Source organism: Malaclemys terrapin, chromosome 2 (assembly GCF_027887155.1).
Source record: "Malaclemys terrapin pileata isolate rMalTer1 chromosome 2, rMalTer1.hap1, whole genome shotgun sequence".
NCBI classification, from domain to species: Eukaryota; Metazoa; Chordata; order Testudines; family Emydidae; genus Malaclemys; species Malaclemys terrapin.
This window is the reverse complement of record NC_071506.1, coordinates 273,829,095-273,847,974: the sequence shown is the minus strand read 5'-3', so window position 1 is coordinate 273,847,974 and position 18,880 is coordinate 273,829,095. Positions and strand designations below refer to the sequence as shown.

Here is an 18,880-nt window from a genome sequence, read left to right as displayed (position 1 = left end):
TCCCTTTTCCCTGGGTAAGGTAACAGGGGCAGTTCCAGAACAAGCAGGAACTTGCTGGAACCAATTAAGGCAGGCAGGCTAATTAGGACACCTGGAGCCAATTAAGAAGAAACTGCTAGAATCAATTAGGACAGGCTGGCTAATCAGGGCACCTCCGTTTAAAAAGGGCCTCACTTCAGTTTGTGGTGTGCATGCGAGGAGCTGGGAGCAAGAGGCACTAGGAGCTGAGAGTGAGAAGGTGTACTGCTGGAGGACTGAGGAGTACAAGCATTATCAGACACCAGGAGAAAGGTCCTGTGGTGAGGATAAAGAAGGTGTTGGGAGGAGGCCATGGGGAAGTAGCCCAGGGAGTTGTAGCTGTTGCACAGCGGTTCCAGGAGGCACTCTTGACAGCTACAGTTCACAAGGCCCTGGGCTGGCACCCAGAGTAGAGGGCAGGCCTGGGTTCCCCCCAAACCTCCCAACTCCTGATCAGACACAGGAGGAGTTGACCTGGACTGTGGGCTCCGCCAGAGGGGAAGGTCTCTGGGCTGTTCCCCGACCCACATGGTGGATCAGCAGAGACTGCGGGGATTGTTCTCCTTCCTTTTCCCCATGCTAGCCGGTGATGAGGTTATCGGAGTAAAACAGCAGATTTGAGCGACAAAAGTGGCCAAACTGAGGGCTGCCATGAATCTCTGAGGCGAGCAAATCCGCTAATAAGCGCAGGTCTCACCAAGGTATAGGAGAAACTTTGTCACACCACCCATGCTTTATATACAAAAAGCAAAATAGTACTATCAGTTAACATTTGAGTTCATAACATAAAATTTAGTTTCAAAGGCATCTGTTTTAAAATAATTTACCTGTAGCACATTTTAAGAACAGTACGTAGAGGTTCACAAATGATTTACTACTGATCATCATATTTTTGCAAGAAGGCCTAAATGAGTGCTTATGTCAACTTACCTGGTCCTGGCACAAGAGTTCAATCTTTTCTTCTGCTAACACAGCAATGTCCTCCTCTTTCTCTTGTTCTCCAGCTTTTTCATTATTGGAGGAGCTAGTTGTCTGAGATTCATTATCCAGGTTTATGATTTTCTCATAAACATGCTCCATCACTTTTCTGACCTGCAGCATGTCACTAGCTGACAATCGATCTCTGTACAAGGTAATTAAAAGTTGTGAAACACCAGATTTAGCCTTTCAAACACTTATCTTCACAGTATCATGTGCAATGATGTGTGCTATAGCAGTTATTTGTTTGTATTATATATTGTTTATAATCTAAAATAATATCTTTATAATAATGCCTTTATATAAATCAATGGTGAAGACTCATCACCATCTGGAATACTGTGTGCAGTACCAGGCACCTTATCTGAAAAGGATATTGCAGAACTAAAGGTTGTTCAGAGAAGAGCAAGAAGAATGATCAAGATCTTGCACTGCAAAACTGAGATGAAGAGAGACTGAAAAGACTTGGAATGTTTACCTTAGAAAGGAGATGCATAATAGGGGAGATGATAAAAGTATATAAAATAATGACATGTAAACAGAAGGGAGGTCAGGAATTTCTGTTTTCCCTATCTTATAACACAAGGGACATTCAATAAAACTTAAAGAGGTAGGAAATTCAAACTGATAAAAGGAAATACTTTTGTGGGCAACATGTAATTAAACTGTGGAACTCATGCCACAGGAAGTCGTTGAGGCCAAGAACTTATCCAGATTCAAAGAGGGACTGGATGGTTATATGAATATCAAGAATACACACAGTTGTCATAATTAAAAGACAGCAAACATTTTAAAAAACTCATGTTTCAGGGCTCAAGCCAATCTCTAACTATTAGAAACCAGGATGACTTCTAATGTGAGGGGCAGGTTCTCCCAAGCCTGCCTACTCTGGTGTTTCTTACACCTTTCTCTGATTAAAGCATCTGTTTGAGATAGGATACAGGATTAGATAAGACATTGGGTTTGATCCAGCCAAAAATGTTATGGTACTAACTCAAACCTCGTTATTAATACTAAGGTAAAACCTTCTAAAGTACAATTAATTTAAGCTACTGCCATTTACAACTACAATATCTCCTAGATCTTTAAAATATTTTTATATCATCCAGTATAGCAGGATATTGTCCTGTAACACTAAATACCTTCTCTCCCAAGAATTGAGACAGCACGTCCAATGTTGTTCTCTGGATTAGCCAAGGGTACTGTTATTCTCTTTGGCATACCCTTTTACGAGTCTGCTAATATCAGTATCTCTGAAATATTAAGAGTCAAAAATATATACGTACTTTTTTAAAGTTTTTGCCCCTGAAGACGAATGAGGTTGAAGGTAGAAGGGAATCTTATTGAATTTGGGCATATTTTTCTAAAAGGAAACAAAATGTTACATTTAGTACCAATTGGCATCACAGAAATTATATTCACTTCATTATTTCCAATTGGAAAATGTGTTTACCTAATGTGTATTATTATATCAAATAAAAATGAGATTTTTCTCTAGCACAACCATTGAGGACAACTTTTCTTTGAATTGCTTAAGCTTCTGAGGTGCTCAGATCTATCTGATGCAAGTCCTTTGTTTGCCTAGCTTTTATATAAGTTGGAGCTCATTTCAGCAGAAGCAGGTGGGTGTAAAGTGTACAGCACTTCTATACGATAAAAAGTCAAAACGCTAAATATTTTGTTTAAAAAATGACTAAGTTTTAAAGAAGAAAGACTGAATATCTGGAATACAGCATCAGAAATCAGGTGTCTTAGAAGGTGATTTGTTAAGAAATTGAATCAAATTCCAGACACATGTGAAGAACACTTCACCCCAACCAGGCTACGAGGGATATTTAGTATGGTTCTAACTCAAAAAATGTACCTTTTTTTCTCTTGGACTCCCCCAAATTCATCTTATTTCAATATGCCAACAAGCGACACCCCAGTAGACACTATGTTGATCATTTCCCCGTCAACCAGGAGACCCCATGAAGCTGGCTCGTTTGACAGGAAGCCAAGGTGGTGTTTAAGATAGAGATCTTCACAGGCCTAATTTTAAAACCTGACCCAGACCCAAACTGACAATGCTGAGTCATTTTCAGAACTGATGCAACCTGAACCCAACACTTTCCCCCCCAAACCTGTCAGCACCGTCAACCAGCACCTGGAGGTTGTGATTTGTCAGCATGCTTACTTCATTGCACAGTGGCAGCAGCCAGCAGAAGTGGGGCACACAGCTTCTACCATGCCAAGCCCACAGGCGGAAAGCAGCTGGAGATAGAAGACAGACATGGGGACTGGCAAACCCCCACTAGGCCAAGTCCCATGTTATACTGCTGACATAGGTTTGGGGGTAGGGAGTGTTGGGTTTGGGCTGGTTCTGAAAATGACAAATTGACACTCCTGGATTGGGTTTGAGTCAAGGCCAGGCTTTAAAATTAGGTTGAAGGAGACCTCTATCTGACGCATCACTCTGGTTCCTATTGGTTTATGGAACATAAGCGCAGTGCATGCTGGGAAGTAGGGATTTACAATGGGCAGGTGCCTGCAACCTGTAGTGAGGCTGAATTTCAATGGTATATGAGAAGAGTGTTTTGAGCTAGTAATGCCTTGAATACCCCATTAGGTCTGATTACTGAAGATATTCAATATACATTACTTGAGATGCTGGAGTCTATTAAATTCCTTTGCAGTTCACCTTTAAAAGAAGGGGAAAGTCTATACCTAATGACACTTACATCCACAGTGATGTCAATTACCCATTGGGGCACAGTTTCATTAAGCAGCATAGATTCAGTTTCACCACCTGAATCCCGACATAATAATCTAAAATATACAGAAATGAGTTTAATAAATAATACATTTCAGCATTGAGAAGAAAATTGCTGTACAGCACATAAATTACAGAACCTAAATGCAAAGATCAAAAAAGTGTGCACAAACAGTGATAGGCAAATACAGATATTAGTAAAATAATCAATCTGTTAATCAGATGAAAAAAATAATGGTTCCATAACCACCAGTTAAGCAACATTAGTGTTTTAGGGATTTTGTTTAAATGCACTTTAAATTCAAAATAAATTGTTTAAAATAAACAAACAAGTATATACATTCTAGCAGTTTTTGGCTCCAATCCTTCAAGTTTGATGTGTGTGGGTGTACCCTTGCCCTTGTGTAGAGCCCCACTGATTGAATGGAACTTTCTGTAGACATAAGCATCTGCCAGTGCAGATCAAACTGAAGGGTTGGAATCCTTAGTTACAATTCAAAAGGATTAAGAGCTGCGGGAATGGGGTTCATTTTAAATTGAAAATGTATGCTCATTTTACTTGAATGACCTGTGATCTGAAAGTTACACTGCTCCCATGCTTGGGATGTGCTATATTCAGTTCTGGAAAACGAAGAAATCTAGACTGAAAACTAGTCTTAATTTAAGAACAGATATATTTGGTTACCAGGGATAAACATGAATGCTTTATGACATTCAAAAGCCTGGCATCCCAGGATATTAATCATGATATATTAGGTGCTAAAGTCATGCTGGAATCAAAGTGGTGTAAAAGACAAGATGGATGGTAATCAGAGTGGCATGATAAGATCTCATATTACTTGACTGGTCAGACCTAAGAGCACTCTGATAGACCAGCAAATACACTTTTAGGAGAAGATCCCCAGACCAGTGGATCAGAAGAAAAAAAAAAATCTCACCCCTGCAGACTAACACTGCAGCACCATAATAAAAGACAATTATACATTAAGCCCTGCTAGAACTTAAAGGGGTACATTAATAGTTTTAGGAGGAAAATGAATCAGCTTTTGGTTGCCATTAACTGGTCTATAGGAAGGATGGTGTACAGGAAGTGCTCTGAGCTATAAATCAACAAATCCTTGTAAGAGTTACTGTACAATTCATGACCTTGTAATGCACCATGTCTTGATGATTTGGAATCTAGATGTTCCTAGTCTGACTATGGAATGATATTATCAGCCACAAACCAACTTTGTATGGTCAAGCTTCTATTTCCTGGACATTGATTAATTTCTGAAATTGTCCAAAAAAATAATTCTATTGCTTTAGCCACACTGCATTCTCTGAATTTCTGTACCTGAACAAAGTGCGTCCTCCAGCTTCACCAAAGATAACTGGTGTATGCGGTGGTACCTGAAAGTATCCATTTCCTTTCTGTACTCTGTTCTCCTGCTCACCATTCACTATGGAAAAATATACACCAAGACTATATACCTAGTTTTAGAGCCAAGTATACAGACTAACACAAGTTATTGTCTTTTTTCAATACAGTGATGAATTAAAAAAAGGAAATAAACAAAACCCATGCAAAGATGAAGTGTTGATTTCTCATAAACCAGAATTTCCAACACTTAAATATTTCATGAGAAATACCAAAGCACAATTACTACATTATAACTTTGTAGGAGGCAGATCTCAAATGTCTGATGTACAAGACAATAGGGGCCATGAGTGGGACATTGATTTACTATCAGTTTTCCCCAGTTTCTGAGCAATACAGAGGTGTAAGTATCTGGGGGAATTGAATGACCCTTACTTTAGAGGTGAGCAAGAAAAAGAATCATTCTGCAAAGGCAATTATTTCACATCCAAAGCAACGTCTTAACAAGCATTGTCTTTGCTTTCCCACCTAACTACCACTCTGAAACAGAGGACCAGGAGAACTTGACAGAGACATCTTGATTTCACTGCACTGTACATTCCATTAATTATTGATCAGGTTCACGTCTATGGACTATACAACTAGAAGTGACCAATGACATTTCAAATGCAGAGGGTCAGATTAAAAGAGCAGTATTGGTGATTCACTTGTTACAGACTGACTACAGCTTTCAAAATGAAATTATTTGATAAATAATAATTATTTTGCAGTGCAATGTAAAGTTCTCTGAAAAATGTGGGCAAAAACTGTTTGGATGCAATCCTTTTCAGTCAGAAAAGAACCCAGACTTACTATGTGGTATCTGAAATCCACCAATTACCAAATTGTAATGTTCTGTTGAACGCTACAACATACAGTACCAGAAAATTGAATAATATGGGTTCCTGTGGATCATATGAGTTCCAAAAAGACTGCTTAGCTCATTTATGAGCAAAGCATAAAATAAATGGAGGATCAGAATTCATAGCCAAGAGTAGAGTCTAGAGATAAGACTATTGTATATTCCCATGCCCGGAGCTCATCAGAAACAAAATAAAATCATTCTAGAAATTAGAAGGGAGAAATTTGGGGGTTTTAGAAATTTCTTTAAAATAATTTGGTGTTACCCCCCTGAATTACTTTTAAAAAATCAAACTCTTTTTTGGAAGCAGTGGAAATTTCAGCTTAAAAAAAAAATCCCACTGGAAGTAAGGTAGGGAACGGTGCTACCTCAGCATGCATCAGGACCCTGTTCTTAAATGCTTCATAAACACAATCTAGATGCCAAGAGACATCCCTTTTTGTTAATAAGCAGATTTCAAACCTGTGTCCTCCAACTTATTTTCCATAATGCTGACTCCAGGGAAACTATGAACACTTTTCTCCCTGAGTTTTTTCCCCAGACTACAAAATTAATGAAGTATTTTATTACTAAAATAGTTAGTATTCAGCTTGCCTATCCACAGTCTGTGTGTGGTCCCTCAGCTCTCTATTAACAATATCACTGATCCAAGAGACCCTCAGTGCACTTTTGATTTCCCAAGCCACTAGTAAGTATTTGCTTTGTATTGTTAAATTTTAATATTTTAAGAGCAAATTTAGAACCTGGTTTTACAATACTTATTTACCTGACTAGTCCTACTAAAGTACAGTACTATTCATGAGTCTATAGGAGAATCATGTCTCTAATACTTGGAAAGTTTGTAAATTGCCACTCCTTATTCTTCCCACCTCAAGACTAAGGGCTTGTCTACATTACTGCTTAAGTTGATGCAAGTTATGTCGCTGAGGGGTGTGAAAAAACCACCTCCCTGAGCAATGTAACTTACATTGATTTAACATGGTGTCTACACCACACTATACTGGTGGGAGAACATGCTCCTGTTGACGTAGCATGTCTTCACCAGATGCGCTAAGTTGACACGGCTGCATCAATCGCAGTCGCGCCAATTTAGCACGGTAGTGAAGACAAGCCCTTAAGCCTTCTAAATACACAGCACAGGAAGTAACAATGCAAGAGCCCCAAAAATAGCCTAACAGAGTGCCTCAATCCCATTCTGAGACCACACTGTGAGTGAAATAGTAGCTAAACCCACATAATCCATAGGAACATAGGACTGGAAGGGACCTCCTAGGTCACCAAGTCCAGTCACTTGCTATAACAAGCAATTTCATCATATAATTCCATTCATAATTTTATCAAACTGCAGCTTAAACCTAGTTAGATTGTCCTAACTATTCCTATTGGAAGGTTGTTCCAGAATTTCACTCCTCCAATCGTTAGAAAACTTTTTCCAATTTCCACATTAAATTTATTCCAACACATGATAAGGATTTCAGCTGAAGGCCAATCTGATAAAAGAGCCAAGAGATTACCAAAACTAATAGTTTTGTAAGGTAAACATCTGTAAGACATCTGACTTTAAACCACCTCATTTTATGATGACCATTAAATAGCCAATGGACACCGAAAACTTTTGAATTGCTTTGGCCCTGGCTGGATGTGAACTTGTGTCCCAGTGAAAGGCTCTACCAATCAGCTTCCAAGCCTTTGAGCTACAGTTTCTCTTATTTTCTGCCAAATCCACCCACCTATCTTGTTTGCCATTTACATAACCCTGTTGTTAACCTCACCTTTCCTTTGTAGATTACTCCAGAAGGTAGCCTCCTGGGTCAGTACACAATTCTATTTTCAACACCCATTCAGTATAACACATTCCAACAAACATGACTGCTATTTATTAGTTTACACTAACCAGTAATGTCTAGAAGCAAATTAGACAATGTGCCCTGGACGCTTACCCAGAAAAGCATAACTGAATTACTTCCATTCCTCTGCCCTGTCTAGAACTTAAGGAATTTATTCTCTCCCTTAAAAGCCCAGCCTCTTAATTTTACCAGAATTTTTTTTCCCACTGCCAACTAATAGCATTTCTGTAAATTCGCCCTCAATGCAGAATCAGCTTTTCAATTGTTTCCTCTTTATTGTGGAGTTCCAAAGGCTTTTAAACAGCACTATTGTCAGTGGAGTGCTACTTGAAACATTCCAAAGCAATGTTATATTAAAGCTATTGTACGTGTAGAGACAACTGTAAAAACTCACATAAAACAAAACAGCTATGAACGATAGAGACAAAAGGACTGAAAGATTCCTATATCGTACAGGTGAACACTAACCATGATTTATTTCATTTTCCTCTTCATCCATTGGATTGATGTGTGTTCTAGGCCAATACTCTAGAAGAGCTTGTAGTAGAAGCCCTCCAAGATTCACTATAACACATGATTAAAAACACAGAATACAATTATGTAAAATCACTGACACATACAGCCAGTTTAGAAAAAAAAGACAACTCTCCATGTTTTTAATTCACAGCTGGTTAATATAAGCCAATTGTTTGTATTTCTTATCAAAGCTTAAGAAGTTAATGCAAGAGAAATTAAACATTTTAAAAAAATGTTAGGTCCCAATTCTGCAATGAACTCCATGCTGGCACTGAGGTCCACTGATGTGGAGTTCATCTCAAGGTCAGGGGCTTAGGCCCAGATCCACAAATGGAGTTAGGTGTCTAACTCCCACTGTAATCCTCAAAACCCTGGCTACTAACCTGAAGGTGCCTAAAATCCTTTGGCACCTAAATTTCCAATAAAGTCTTTATGACACCTAAGTTTCTGCTTCTGGGTACGTGCACTGCTGCCTCACTCGAAGAGCTTGAATACCTATCTCATGCCTAAGCCCCAGAAGGATCTTTGAACCATGTGAAACTAGGCATTCCTTTGCCTAACTTGATGGCTGGGCCCAATCTGGTGGACATGCTCTGAGCACATTAATTCCAAACAAAACTGCGAGGGGGAAAGGAGGAAGAGGCACCTGCAGCAACCTCCCTAACCTTTAGGTTCAGTGGTTAGGGCAGTGTTTCCCAAATAGTTGATCCCAATCCACCTGTGCGTTATGGGAAAGTTTTAGATGGTTGCCACATCCAGGGCCAGATGAACTTGTCACTTGACCCTGACCTAGGCAAACATACACTTGGCCTGGCAGAAAGCTTCAGTTGGGGTGGAGAGAAGAGGAGGAGACTGGTGAGCAAGCCTGCCTTGACCTCATCCCACAGTGGGGCTGGGCCCAGTTCCCCACTCTGGTTGTTGCGACCTGGCACACGAGGCTGCAGCAACCACTCAGGTTTGGCTTGGCCAGTGCCCCCTCATGAGAGACTGAGTGGTGCTGAGACCTCGAGCATCAGGTTGCACAGGGCAGGAGAGCTTGCCCTTCAACCCCAGCCCCACCCATCTAGGTCTCCCCTCTATGCTGGGCCAGGATTAGGGTTGTGGTAACAGGGCAGAGAGTGCATATACGTAAATGATGGGTCACAAAAGAAAAACAAAGCTGTTGGTGGGTTGCCTTTGGTAAAACATTTGGGAACCAGTGGGCTAGGATGCTCACCTGAGACATGAGAGAACCCTGTTCAAATCTTGTCTTCTCTCAAGGCACAGGGGGGAATTGAACCGGAGTCCCTCATTTCCTGGGTGATTTCACTAACCACTGGACTAAAGGTTATACGGGTGGCTGCCACTTCCGATACCCTCCCCACTCACACACCCCCCCTCGGGCTTTTGCATGGACTTAGGTGTGTGCTGCCATTCTTCTTGTAAGAAACAGCTTAGATGCCTGACTCCAAGAAGGGATCTACAGCTAGGAATCCTAAATGGAGATAGGCACCTAATTCCCTTTGACGGACAGGGCTTAGGATACACCTTTTTCCTTGGCATCTGCTACTGGCTAGCTTAGGCAGCTCCTCACCTAGCACTATGGCTTTTGTGGATCCCATTCCTAGGTGCCTAACTCTCTCCATGCACTAAGCAGGGAGTCCTGTGTCCAACTCTGGTTTGTGGATTCCACTGGGAGCACCCTAGAGGTTAGGTGCTCCCGTGCTCTGTGTTGCAATGCCTAAGTTGTTTTGTGGATTTGGACCTTAAGTCTTTAGTCTTACAGAAAAAGCTAATTTTGCTATAATGCCCATCAGCTTGAATTGTTTTTAACAATTATTTTAAGATACGAGTTTATTACAATATTATTCTCTAGTTCAGATCTTTCATGTAATAATTCCAGTCTAGCATTTTTCATTTTGCTTTTTGAAGGAAAATGAAATGGACAAATGAAATAGACAAAGTGAACACAAGATTGCCATTATAAAGCATCTCAGTGCATTTTCATTGGAGAGTCATTTGGAAGATTTAGTCTCAAGAAAAGTGGGGAAGTCCAAGCAAGCACAAAATTACCATCTACCAGAAATGTACTAATTTATGTAACGGGGTTTTGTATTGTTTGAATGAAATGTTAATTTCAATTAAAACTCACATTTTGGATCAGATCCATCTGGACTGCTAAACCCAGCATCTTTTGCTGAGACCCAAGCTGCAAAGCAGTCACTCTCATCTAAAGTAATTGTCAACATCTGTCAAAAGAAGACCATTGGGAGGAATACAATATGAATATTGTATTAAGAATCCTGCAGGTTTCTTTTATATATACACCGAAGACACACTAAACTGCAACTACGAAATATGGCAGTGTTTGATTATACACAGATTGTCTACAAACACTCCATTGGTCAAATTTTATTACCTTAGTAATTGCAATGTACAAGATTAGTTTAAACCAACATTATCTCCTTACAAAGAATTCTGTAATTAACTACTTTTCAAGTTATCAAGATCCAAGAAGCATTCACTGACATGTTGATTGAAAGATAAATTATACATCAGATAATCAAAATATAGTTTATGCCACAGACACATTAAATTAAATTTTAGAGTCAAAGCTTTATATGGCTCACAGAAGGGTTGCTTAATAAAGTGTATATGTGAATGCTTTCATGAATGGTCATATGAAATGACAAACGCCCAAATTAGGAAAGAATTTAAGTTGTGTCTTACCCCAGTTTTTAAGTCTACTGAGAACCAGTTTGGCACATACACCATTTTAAATCTCTTCTTAATTTCTTCTTCAAAATCTACTTTCCCAAGGTCTTCAACTTTACATGCCTGTACACCAGAATATTAAAAAAATGTGGAAGTTTCTTAATACTGAGTATGCAGTCATATCCACTGTTAAAACCTTTAATTTGCATATCAGAAATTGTATGCTAAGTAAGCTTTTTATTTTTCTTGATAGCTTGATGCCACTGCCCTCCAAACACTAAAACAGAGAAGTATGGAAGCACTACTTCAAAACAACAAACTTCTTCCCCAGTGTTGAACGTTGCCTTGCCTTGAACTGTAGTTCATTTAAAAAAAATAAAAACTTTGACTGAATCAAAGAAAAAAGGAACAGAATGAATATTAATACTATTCATTACAAGTTCAGCATCTACTAGTTCTATAAAAATGATACTCTGATAGTGGTATTTATTGATCTATTGACAAATTAATACAAAAATGGATTTTGAAATGCTCTCTTTATTTTTAACTTCCTTTTTAATCTGAAAGAATTACTTACCTGTTCTTAGACTTGTCAGTAAAGACACCCTCCTCTCCTCCCCCCACTACTGGAGTGCACCTGCACGCTAAGTTTGGAACCTCTAGTAAGGTCTGAGCAGTGCTATGGCTCTAAGATACTCTCTTGAGTCATGGAAAACTCTGGTATAAGACATGACCCTCCCCCCACCAAAACCATCATTTACTCTCAGTTCCTTACACTCTCTCAGAATCGAATGTAGGTTCCAGGCAGTAGGGATGGAGGGTGGAGTCAAAAGTGAGTAACTCTTCTCTCTTTGCTTTAAATATACTCAGTACAGATCCCCAGTTTTAAAGTGGACTGAATCTATAGAGAAACTTCTTGTGAGCTAGTGGGTATCCCAGTCCCTGAAGGCAAGGTGCATTCAACTATGTTTAGGGCATGCCTTTGGAATGTTCCAATAGAGAAATATGTAAAGATGCTATCAGGTGCTCAGTTCATCCTTTACGCAACACTGATCTCTGGACTTGGCCAAGAGATCTAATGCAGTTTTCTATAGTTGCGCGATTAGATAGCCTCCTCATCAATTTCCTACTGCTAGTGAATCTCCCCAATTTGTACTGACAGTCTACAAAGGGAGAAAGAAAAGTTACTCACCTCTCTCTGGAATTCTTCAAGCAGACTGTTATTACAAATACACTCTTCAACCTCCATCCCTGTTTCTTCAGTCTATAATGGATTCTAAGGCACTGTAGGGTACCGCACTTTGTTATAGAACCTTGTCTGGAGCATTCCATGTATCAAGAGAAAACGCCAATTTCTCAAAAGCACTTACACGCCTTAAAAGCCCATATCCCACTGACTTTTGGAGAGAATTAGGAGCCTAAGTGCCGGTCACTTTTGTAAATGGAATTCAGGCATTTTTGAAAGTGTTACCAAAGATCCAAGCAGATCCCACAACAGTCAGGTTTTTTAGAAGGTATATGCAAAAATATGCAACCTGAACTGGCATTTTCTGATTTGTGCTGTTTATTGATGATAATTAAGGATAAGATTTGGTCATGGATATTTTTAGTAAAAGTCACAGACAGGTCACGGGCAATAAAGAAAGATTCATGGAAGCCCATGGCCTGTCCGTGACTTTTACTAAAAATGTCCATGACAAAATGGGGAGCTCAGCTGTGGGGCCACCACATCACCCACAGTGGCTAGGCAGCTGCAGGGGCCCACTTGGAGCTCCGTGGGCCCCTGCTGCCTAGGAGGGCCCCCGCAGCAGCCGGGAGCCACGGGGAGCCCCCACCGTCCGCAAAGGCTGGGAGCTGTGGAGGCCCCACACAGCTCCTGGCCACCGTGGGCTGAAGTCACAGAGGTCACTGGAAGTCATGGATTCCATGACTTCTGCGACCGCCGTGAAAAAATCATAGCCTTAATGATAATGTTTTAACTGATGTCCATCTGTTTCCCTCCCCCCATGCACTGTTATTGTGTTCAGTGTTTTATTTTAAAGACAGAATTTTAAACACATTCATGTAAGAATGAACAGTAATGCAGCAGAAGAGACAAATATCATCCCTTATCAATGAGAGTCTTTAAAAAATACTTGTACTATGTTTTGTGGCACAATGAGGACCCTATTTTCTCCAATCATCACCTCACATGCAGACAAATAGCAAAGGAAACAGAAGACCAGAAATCCATTAATACATGTCTAATCCAAAATTTTACACTTACCTTCAATACATCCCAGTATGCCACATTATTATTTGTATCTTTGGTTAATATACGTCTCTTGTCATTAAGAATGTGGCACTGAATAATACTAGCACCCCCTAGCAGTTATAAAGAAGACATAAAGTCAGCAATGCCTTTTCATTTAATTAAAAAAAAACCAACAACGTTAGACTGCTACAAAAGTAGGGGCTATTCCTCAGCTCCACCAATGTGGCATGAAGCTATTTCAGCACATAATGAATATATGGCATATATGCATATCTACATCTGTTTGAACAATGATGTTGATATATTGTATAGTCAATTGCTTAACCCACTTTGGGTTGTTATGAAATATACTCAAAAGATAAAATAACCAATTTCAGTCAAGTTTATTGCTATATAGCAGGGGCTCTCAAACTTCATTGCACTGCGACCCCCTTCGGACAACAAAAATTGCTACGTGACCCCAGGAAGGGAGACTGAAGCCTGAGCCCCACCATCCCAGGTGGAGAGGGGCCAAAGCCCAAACCCTGCTGACCTGGGCGGGGGGGCAAAGCTGAAGCCCAAGGACTTCAGCCCCAAGTGGGGAGCCTGTAACCTGAGCCCTGCTGCCCAGGCTTTGGTCCCGGGAGATGGGGTTTGGGCTTAGGCTTCGGCAAGTCTAACACCGGCCCTGGTGACCCTACTAAAATGGGGTCGTGACTCACTTTGGGGTCCCAACCCACAGTTTGAGAACCGCTGCTATACAGCAGTGATAATATAATACAGGAAAAAGGTTCTATACAGAGACTATAATATGAGCTTGATCCAAAGCCCCTTGAAATCAATGGAAACGTCCATATTGACTTCAGTGGGCTTTAGAGCAGGTCTTATGTCATTTATAAGCTTTAACTATGACAATGATTTTGAAATTATACTTAACAGGGAGCAGTATTTGATATTTATCTGAAATAACTAATCACATTTCCAACTCTTAATCACTCACAGATCTTACATTATGGTCATAGTTAACAAAGTACCAATACAATAACCCTAAAATCAAAGGCTGAGAAGGGTTAGTGAATTTTTTTTTTAATTATATTGTTCACCTCACAAGCTAAAAATATGCCTGACACACACAGTTGTAGGATACTATTATACAAAACATGCTATTTTCTGTAGTTCAGGTTATAGCAGAGACAAAATACCAAGGCATTCATGCACTTAATTTATTATAACTTTATTAAAATGTCTTCTCTGAATATAAAAAGTTAAAATTTTTAGCATCTAAAAAGTATTTTTTTAGCTAAATTGCCCTGGTTATGATTGACATGTATATTTATCCATCTTCACATGTGGTTTGGTCATATCGTTTATCTAAGGTACTTAAATGCATATAAGGCACTCAATCTTTAATATATTTATCCTCAATACCCCTGTGAGGTAATGTAAGGAAGTAGTATTATGCCCATTTTATAGAGACTAAGGGTATATCTACACTTCAGGAAAAGCTGTGTTTTTAACTGAGGTTAGCTAACTCAGGTTACAGTAGCAGTGAAGACACAGCAACTCTGCTTTTAACTCAGGTCAGCAGCTCAAGTTCAACCCCAGGTTTCCTTATAGACTTTATCTTGAGCTGCTAACCCAAGTTAAAAGCCAGGTTGCCACGTCTTCATTGCTTTTTAAACAGCATTAGGGAACTTGAGTTAGTGAACCCAAAAACCACACTTTTTTTCTGCAGTGGAGACATATCTTAAGAGAACTGCCCAAGATCTCACAGGAAGACTGTGATGGAGAAGGGAATTGTACCCAAGTCTCCAGCATTCCTGGCTAGCACCCAACCCATGGGACTGGTCCCTTATTTTCTCAAAGGCCTTGACCATCAGCTCTGATAGACCAAGTTAGAATGAGCAACCGGGTTGAATGGGTGATATCTAGAAGAGCCATCTCCCAAACCCCTCCCATTCCAACACATTCCCGCCCCACTAAGTTTATAAGAGAACAGTTTAAATGCTTTTAGTGGAAATTTCTGTTGTTCTTCCACTTAATGTTCACATACCATACTAAATTTTTATATTGCAAAATTTTTATATTGCATTTTCAGATAAATATGGGCCTGATCCAGGGCCCCATGAAGACAATGGAAAGGCTCCAAAAGAATGTTATGTGCTTTGGAACAGGTCCCGTATTTGTCACGCTACCCTCTTCACCTGCCATTTTTGCTAGCAATATTATTTTTTGAGATGTTCTCAAAGATCCGTTTACCTTTGATAACTTGGTCAGGCTGTGTACAAAGAGGTGTTATAGGATTAGTACAGTCATTGTCATAGTCCCCAGAAGCTCTAAAATTATGAATTCCCTTCAAAGTCTAAAAGAAGAGACAAAAGCATGACAGTCATAATTTGCAGAGATCATTAAAACCTATGAACACGGCTAGCCAAGGTGAGTGAGGTAATATCTTTTATTGGATCAACTTCTGTCAGTGAAAGAGACAAGCTTTTGTGCTAACCCAAAAGCCTGTCTCTCACCTCATACAGGTCCACTCAATCCTACTTCTTATTCAGCCAATCTCTAAGACAAACAAGTTTGTTTACATTTACAGGAGAGAATACTGCCTGCTTCTTCTTTATAATGTCACCTAAAAGCCAGAACAGGCGTTCACATGGCACTGTTGTAGCCAGTGTTGCAAGGTATTTATGTGCCAGATATGCTAAACATTCATATGCCTGTTCATGCTTCAACTTGTAGGCTTTAAAGTTTTATATTGTTTTGTTTTTGAATGCAGATGTGACGTAGTGGGGATTTTCCCCTTATTATGTTATATGTGAGTCTATGTGAGTCTTACTGTTTTGCATGAATGCGGTGTGTGCCTCAGTTTCCCTGTGTATTGCACCAATGTCTAGGTGGTGGGAATAAGGGTGTGTGACTTTTTTGCGGGGCTACTCCAGCTGCCTGAATGGATGCTCTGGCCGCCCCTTCGTAACCTGAGACCCAGGCGGGGGATGCGACCAGGTGACTCTTGGCCCGGGAAGCGAGACAAAGGCAGAGGAGGAGCAATGGGCAGGGCAGGGGCAAGGCAGCTGGAAGTGAGTCAGTCTCAGCTGGCTTGGGGCACAGGGGGAGGACCAGAGCGCAGGCTCTGGCCTCCCCTCCCCCCCAAGATGGACTTGGATGAAAGTCACTGATTTCTGTGCTAGCAAGTTCTGCTCTACGCTGTGTTCCTGTCGACTAATAAACCTTCTGTTTTATCGGCTGGCTGAGAGTCACGTCTGACTGCAGAGTTGGGGTGCAGGGCCCTTTGGCTTCCCCAGGAACCCCGCCCGGGCGGACTCGCTGTGGGAAGTGCACGATGTGGAAGGGGATGCTGAATGCGTGAGGTCAGACCCAGGAAGCTCAAAGCTGTGTAAGCTTCTTGCCCTGGAGTATGTTCAGAGAGAGGAGGCATGTTCCTCCAGAGTCCTGACTGGCTTCATATGGTGTAGTTCCAGAGCATCGCCCCGATGACTCCAGGACAGCAGTTATGTAAAAATAAATTCTACATCTGTAATTTGCACTTTCACGATAGAGAGTGCACTACACTTGTATGAGGTGAATTGAAAAATACTATTTCTTTTATTTTTACAGTGCAAATATCTGTAATAAAAATAATAATATAAAGTGAGCACTGTACACTTTGTATGCTGTGTTGTAACTGAAATCTATATATTTAAAAATGTAGAGAAAACATCCAAAGTATTTATAATAAATTTTAATTGGTATTCCATTATTATTTAACTATGAGATTAAAACCGAGATTAATTGCGATTTTTTTTTTAAATCGTGAGATTGTGATTTTTTTAAAAAAAATTTGACAGCCCTATACTAAACTCATACTGAACTTAAATTTTAGCCATATAATGGACAAAAGAAAACCACTCACCCACTTATTGACAGAAGATTTAGTTGTTGCAACCCAAAGAGCTGGAGGAGGATCAGCTGATCTATCAAGTTCCATCTGAATAATTAAACCACAGAACACTTTTAAATACCCCAAGTTTAACTTTTTTCTTTTCAAGAATGTTTTGCTTTCGAGTGACCTCCAGTCATTGCCAGATGTGCTCCAGAAACAGTACTACCTTCAAGCTTACTGAAGAGATACAAGTTTCAATACAATAAACAGCTAATTGTAATTTTTAACTTTATCAGTGATTTTAAATTTCATTACAAACAATAAAAACTATTTTAAATCTCTAAAAACATTTTAGATGTGACTAGAAATTGTGTAGTTTAAATAAATATTGAATATGTTTAAGTTGTTTTTAGCTAATCAGCTGTGGTTTAAAATGTTTCGAAACTACAAGATTTTAATATTTGACAGGATGATCATTTTTAAAAGATACACTTAAAGCTCAGTACTACTAAATATGTAGAATTTCAGAAAATTAGATTCACTTGCTGGTTTACTATAGCAGTAGTGATCCATCCTCGTTAAGGATTATAGAACATTTCTATTCTAGCCCTATGTGTGATCACAATTTTTTAAATTTCATTTTCAGTTGAGATTTTCCAGGTTTTGACCCCTTTAAAAACTAAACTTTAGATATGCACAGTACATTTTGAATATGTTTCTTTTGCTAAGCCAGTAAAGCATGCAGCTAAGGAAGACCAGACTGCTCATGCATTTTAGCTGTGCATTAGAATATACACCTCCTCGGGTCCCAGCTGTTCCAATGGTACATAGCCAAATAGTGATCGGCTATGACATTCTCCTTCCCTCATCTTTTTTCCTTGTTTTTAAAAAATAAGACCTTAGATTTTTGTATTCAATTTCCTAAATTAAGAGAATGTTACTGTTGCAAAATTAGTTGTGCCAAAGCCCTATACAACCTTAACTCTGCTCTCCTTTGTGAGTATGCATCACAGTACAGTCTAGTTACATGATCATATACTATTTCTCAAATACAATATATATTTTTTTCTTCAGACTTAGAAACACTGCTGAAAATTTTTGTAATCCCCCCTCCCCTTGAATACATACATTACCAGGTACATGGATACATCCAAAGTGCAAGCTTTTTGTGTGTGGAAAGCATTTAGGGAAAAACACAGGTAAGTTAAGATTATCTACTCCTGAGGGAATTCTGCACCAAAAAAATAAAAATTCTGCATACAATATTTTAAAACTGCAAATTTTGTCAAATACATGTGGAGGCTCCAGCATTGCACTGGGGAGCACAGGCCACTGGCTGTACAGAAGTGGGAGATCATTGTGCAGTTCCCCCCGGGACACAGACTCAGCGGTGAGGCTGCACGCAACCCTGACATAGCACAAGGACCGGGCCCGATCCAGAAACACCCCAGGGCCTTGCACTTCAGTGCCTGGTGCATCAGGTGTGGACAAGCAGAATCCAAGTGTAAAGGGGCCTACTGTGGGGGGATCCAGGTCTGGGTTGAGAGGGTTCTGTGTGGGTCAATCTGGGTGCAGGCGGTTCAGTGGGGGATCCGGGTGCAGGGGGAGGGGGCGGGATCTGGATGCACAGGGGCTTGCTGGAGGGGGCGGGGGGAAGGGGTTCTGGATGCAACAGTAATGGGAGTCTGCAGAGAGGGT

The 18,880-nt window shown here is 40.0% G+C and overlaps 1 protein-coding gene across 2 annotated transcripts in view; it reads right to left on the bottom strand.

Annotated features, from left to right (window-relative positions):
* The window catches only part of WDR48 (WD repeat domain 48), a 49,121-nt gene that overhangs the window by 4,344 nt on the left and 25,897 nt on the right, over positions 1-18,880 (bottom strand). For both annotated transcript variants that reach the window (XR_008444130.1, XM_054021231.1), the window contains exons 9-18: positions 17,213-17,287; positions 15,559-15,661; positions 13,333-13,430; positions 11,082-11,189; positions 10,504-10,600; positions 8,325-8,420; positions 5,085-5,190; positions 3,717-3,804; positions 2,283-2,359; positions 949-1,141 (exon numbers count right to left, since the gene is read on the bottom strand). Coding sequence is in view for 1 of the 2 variants with exons in the window: in XM_054021231.1 (XP_053877206.1) it covers positions 949-1,141; positions 2,283-2,359; positions 3,717-3,804; positions 5,085-5,190; positions 8,325-8,420; positions 10,504-10,600; positions 11,082-11,189; positions 13,333-13,430; positions 15,559-15,661; positions 17,213-17,287 (1,041 nt within the window). In the remaining variant the exon portion in view is untranslated. The remainder of the gene's footprint in view (positions 1-948; positions 1,142-2,282; positions 2,360-3,716; positions 3,805-5,084; positions 5,191-8,324; positions 8,421-10,503; positions 10,601-11,081; positions 11,190-13,332; positions 13,431-15,558; positions 15,662-17,212; positions 17,288-18,880) is intronic.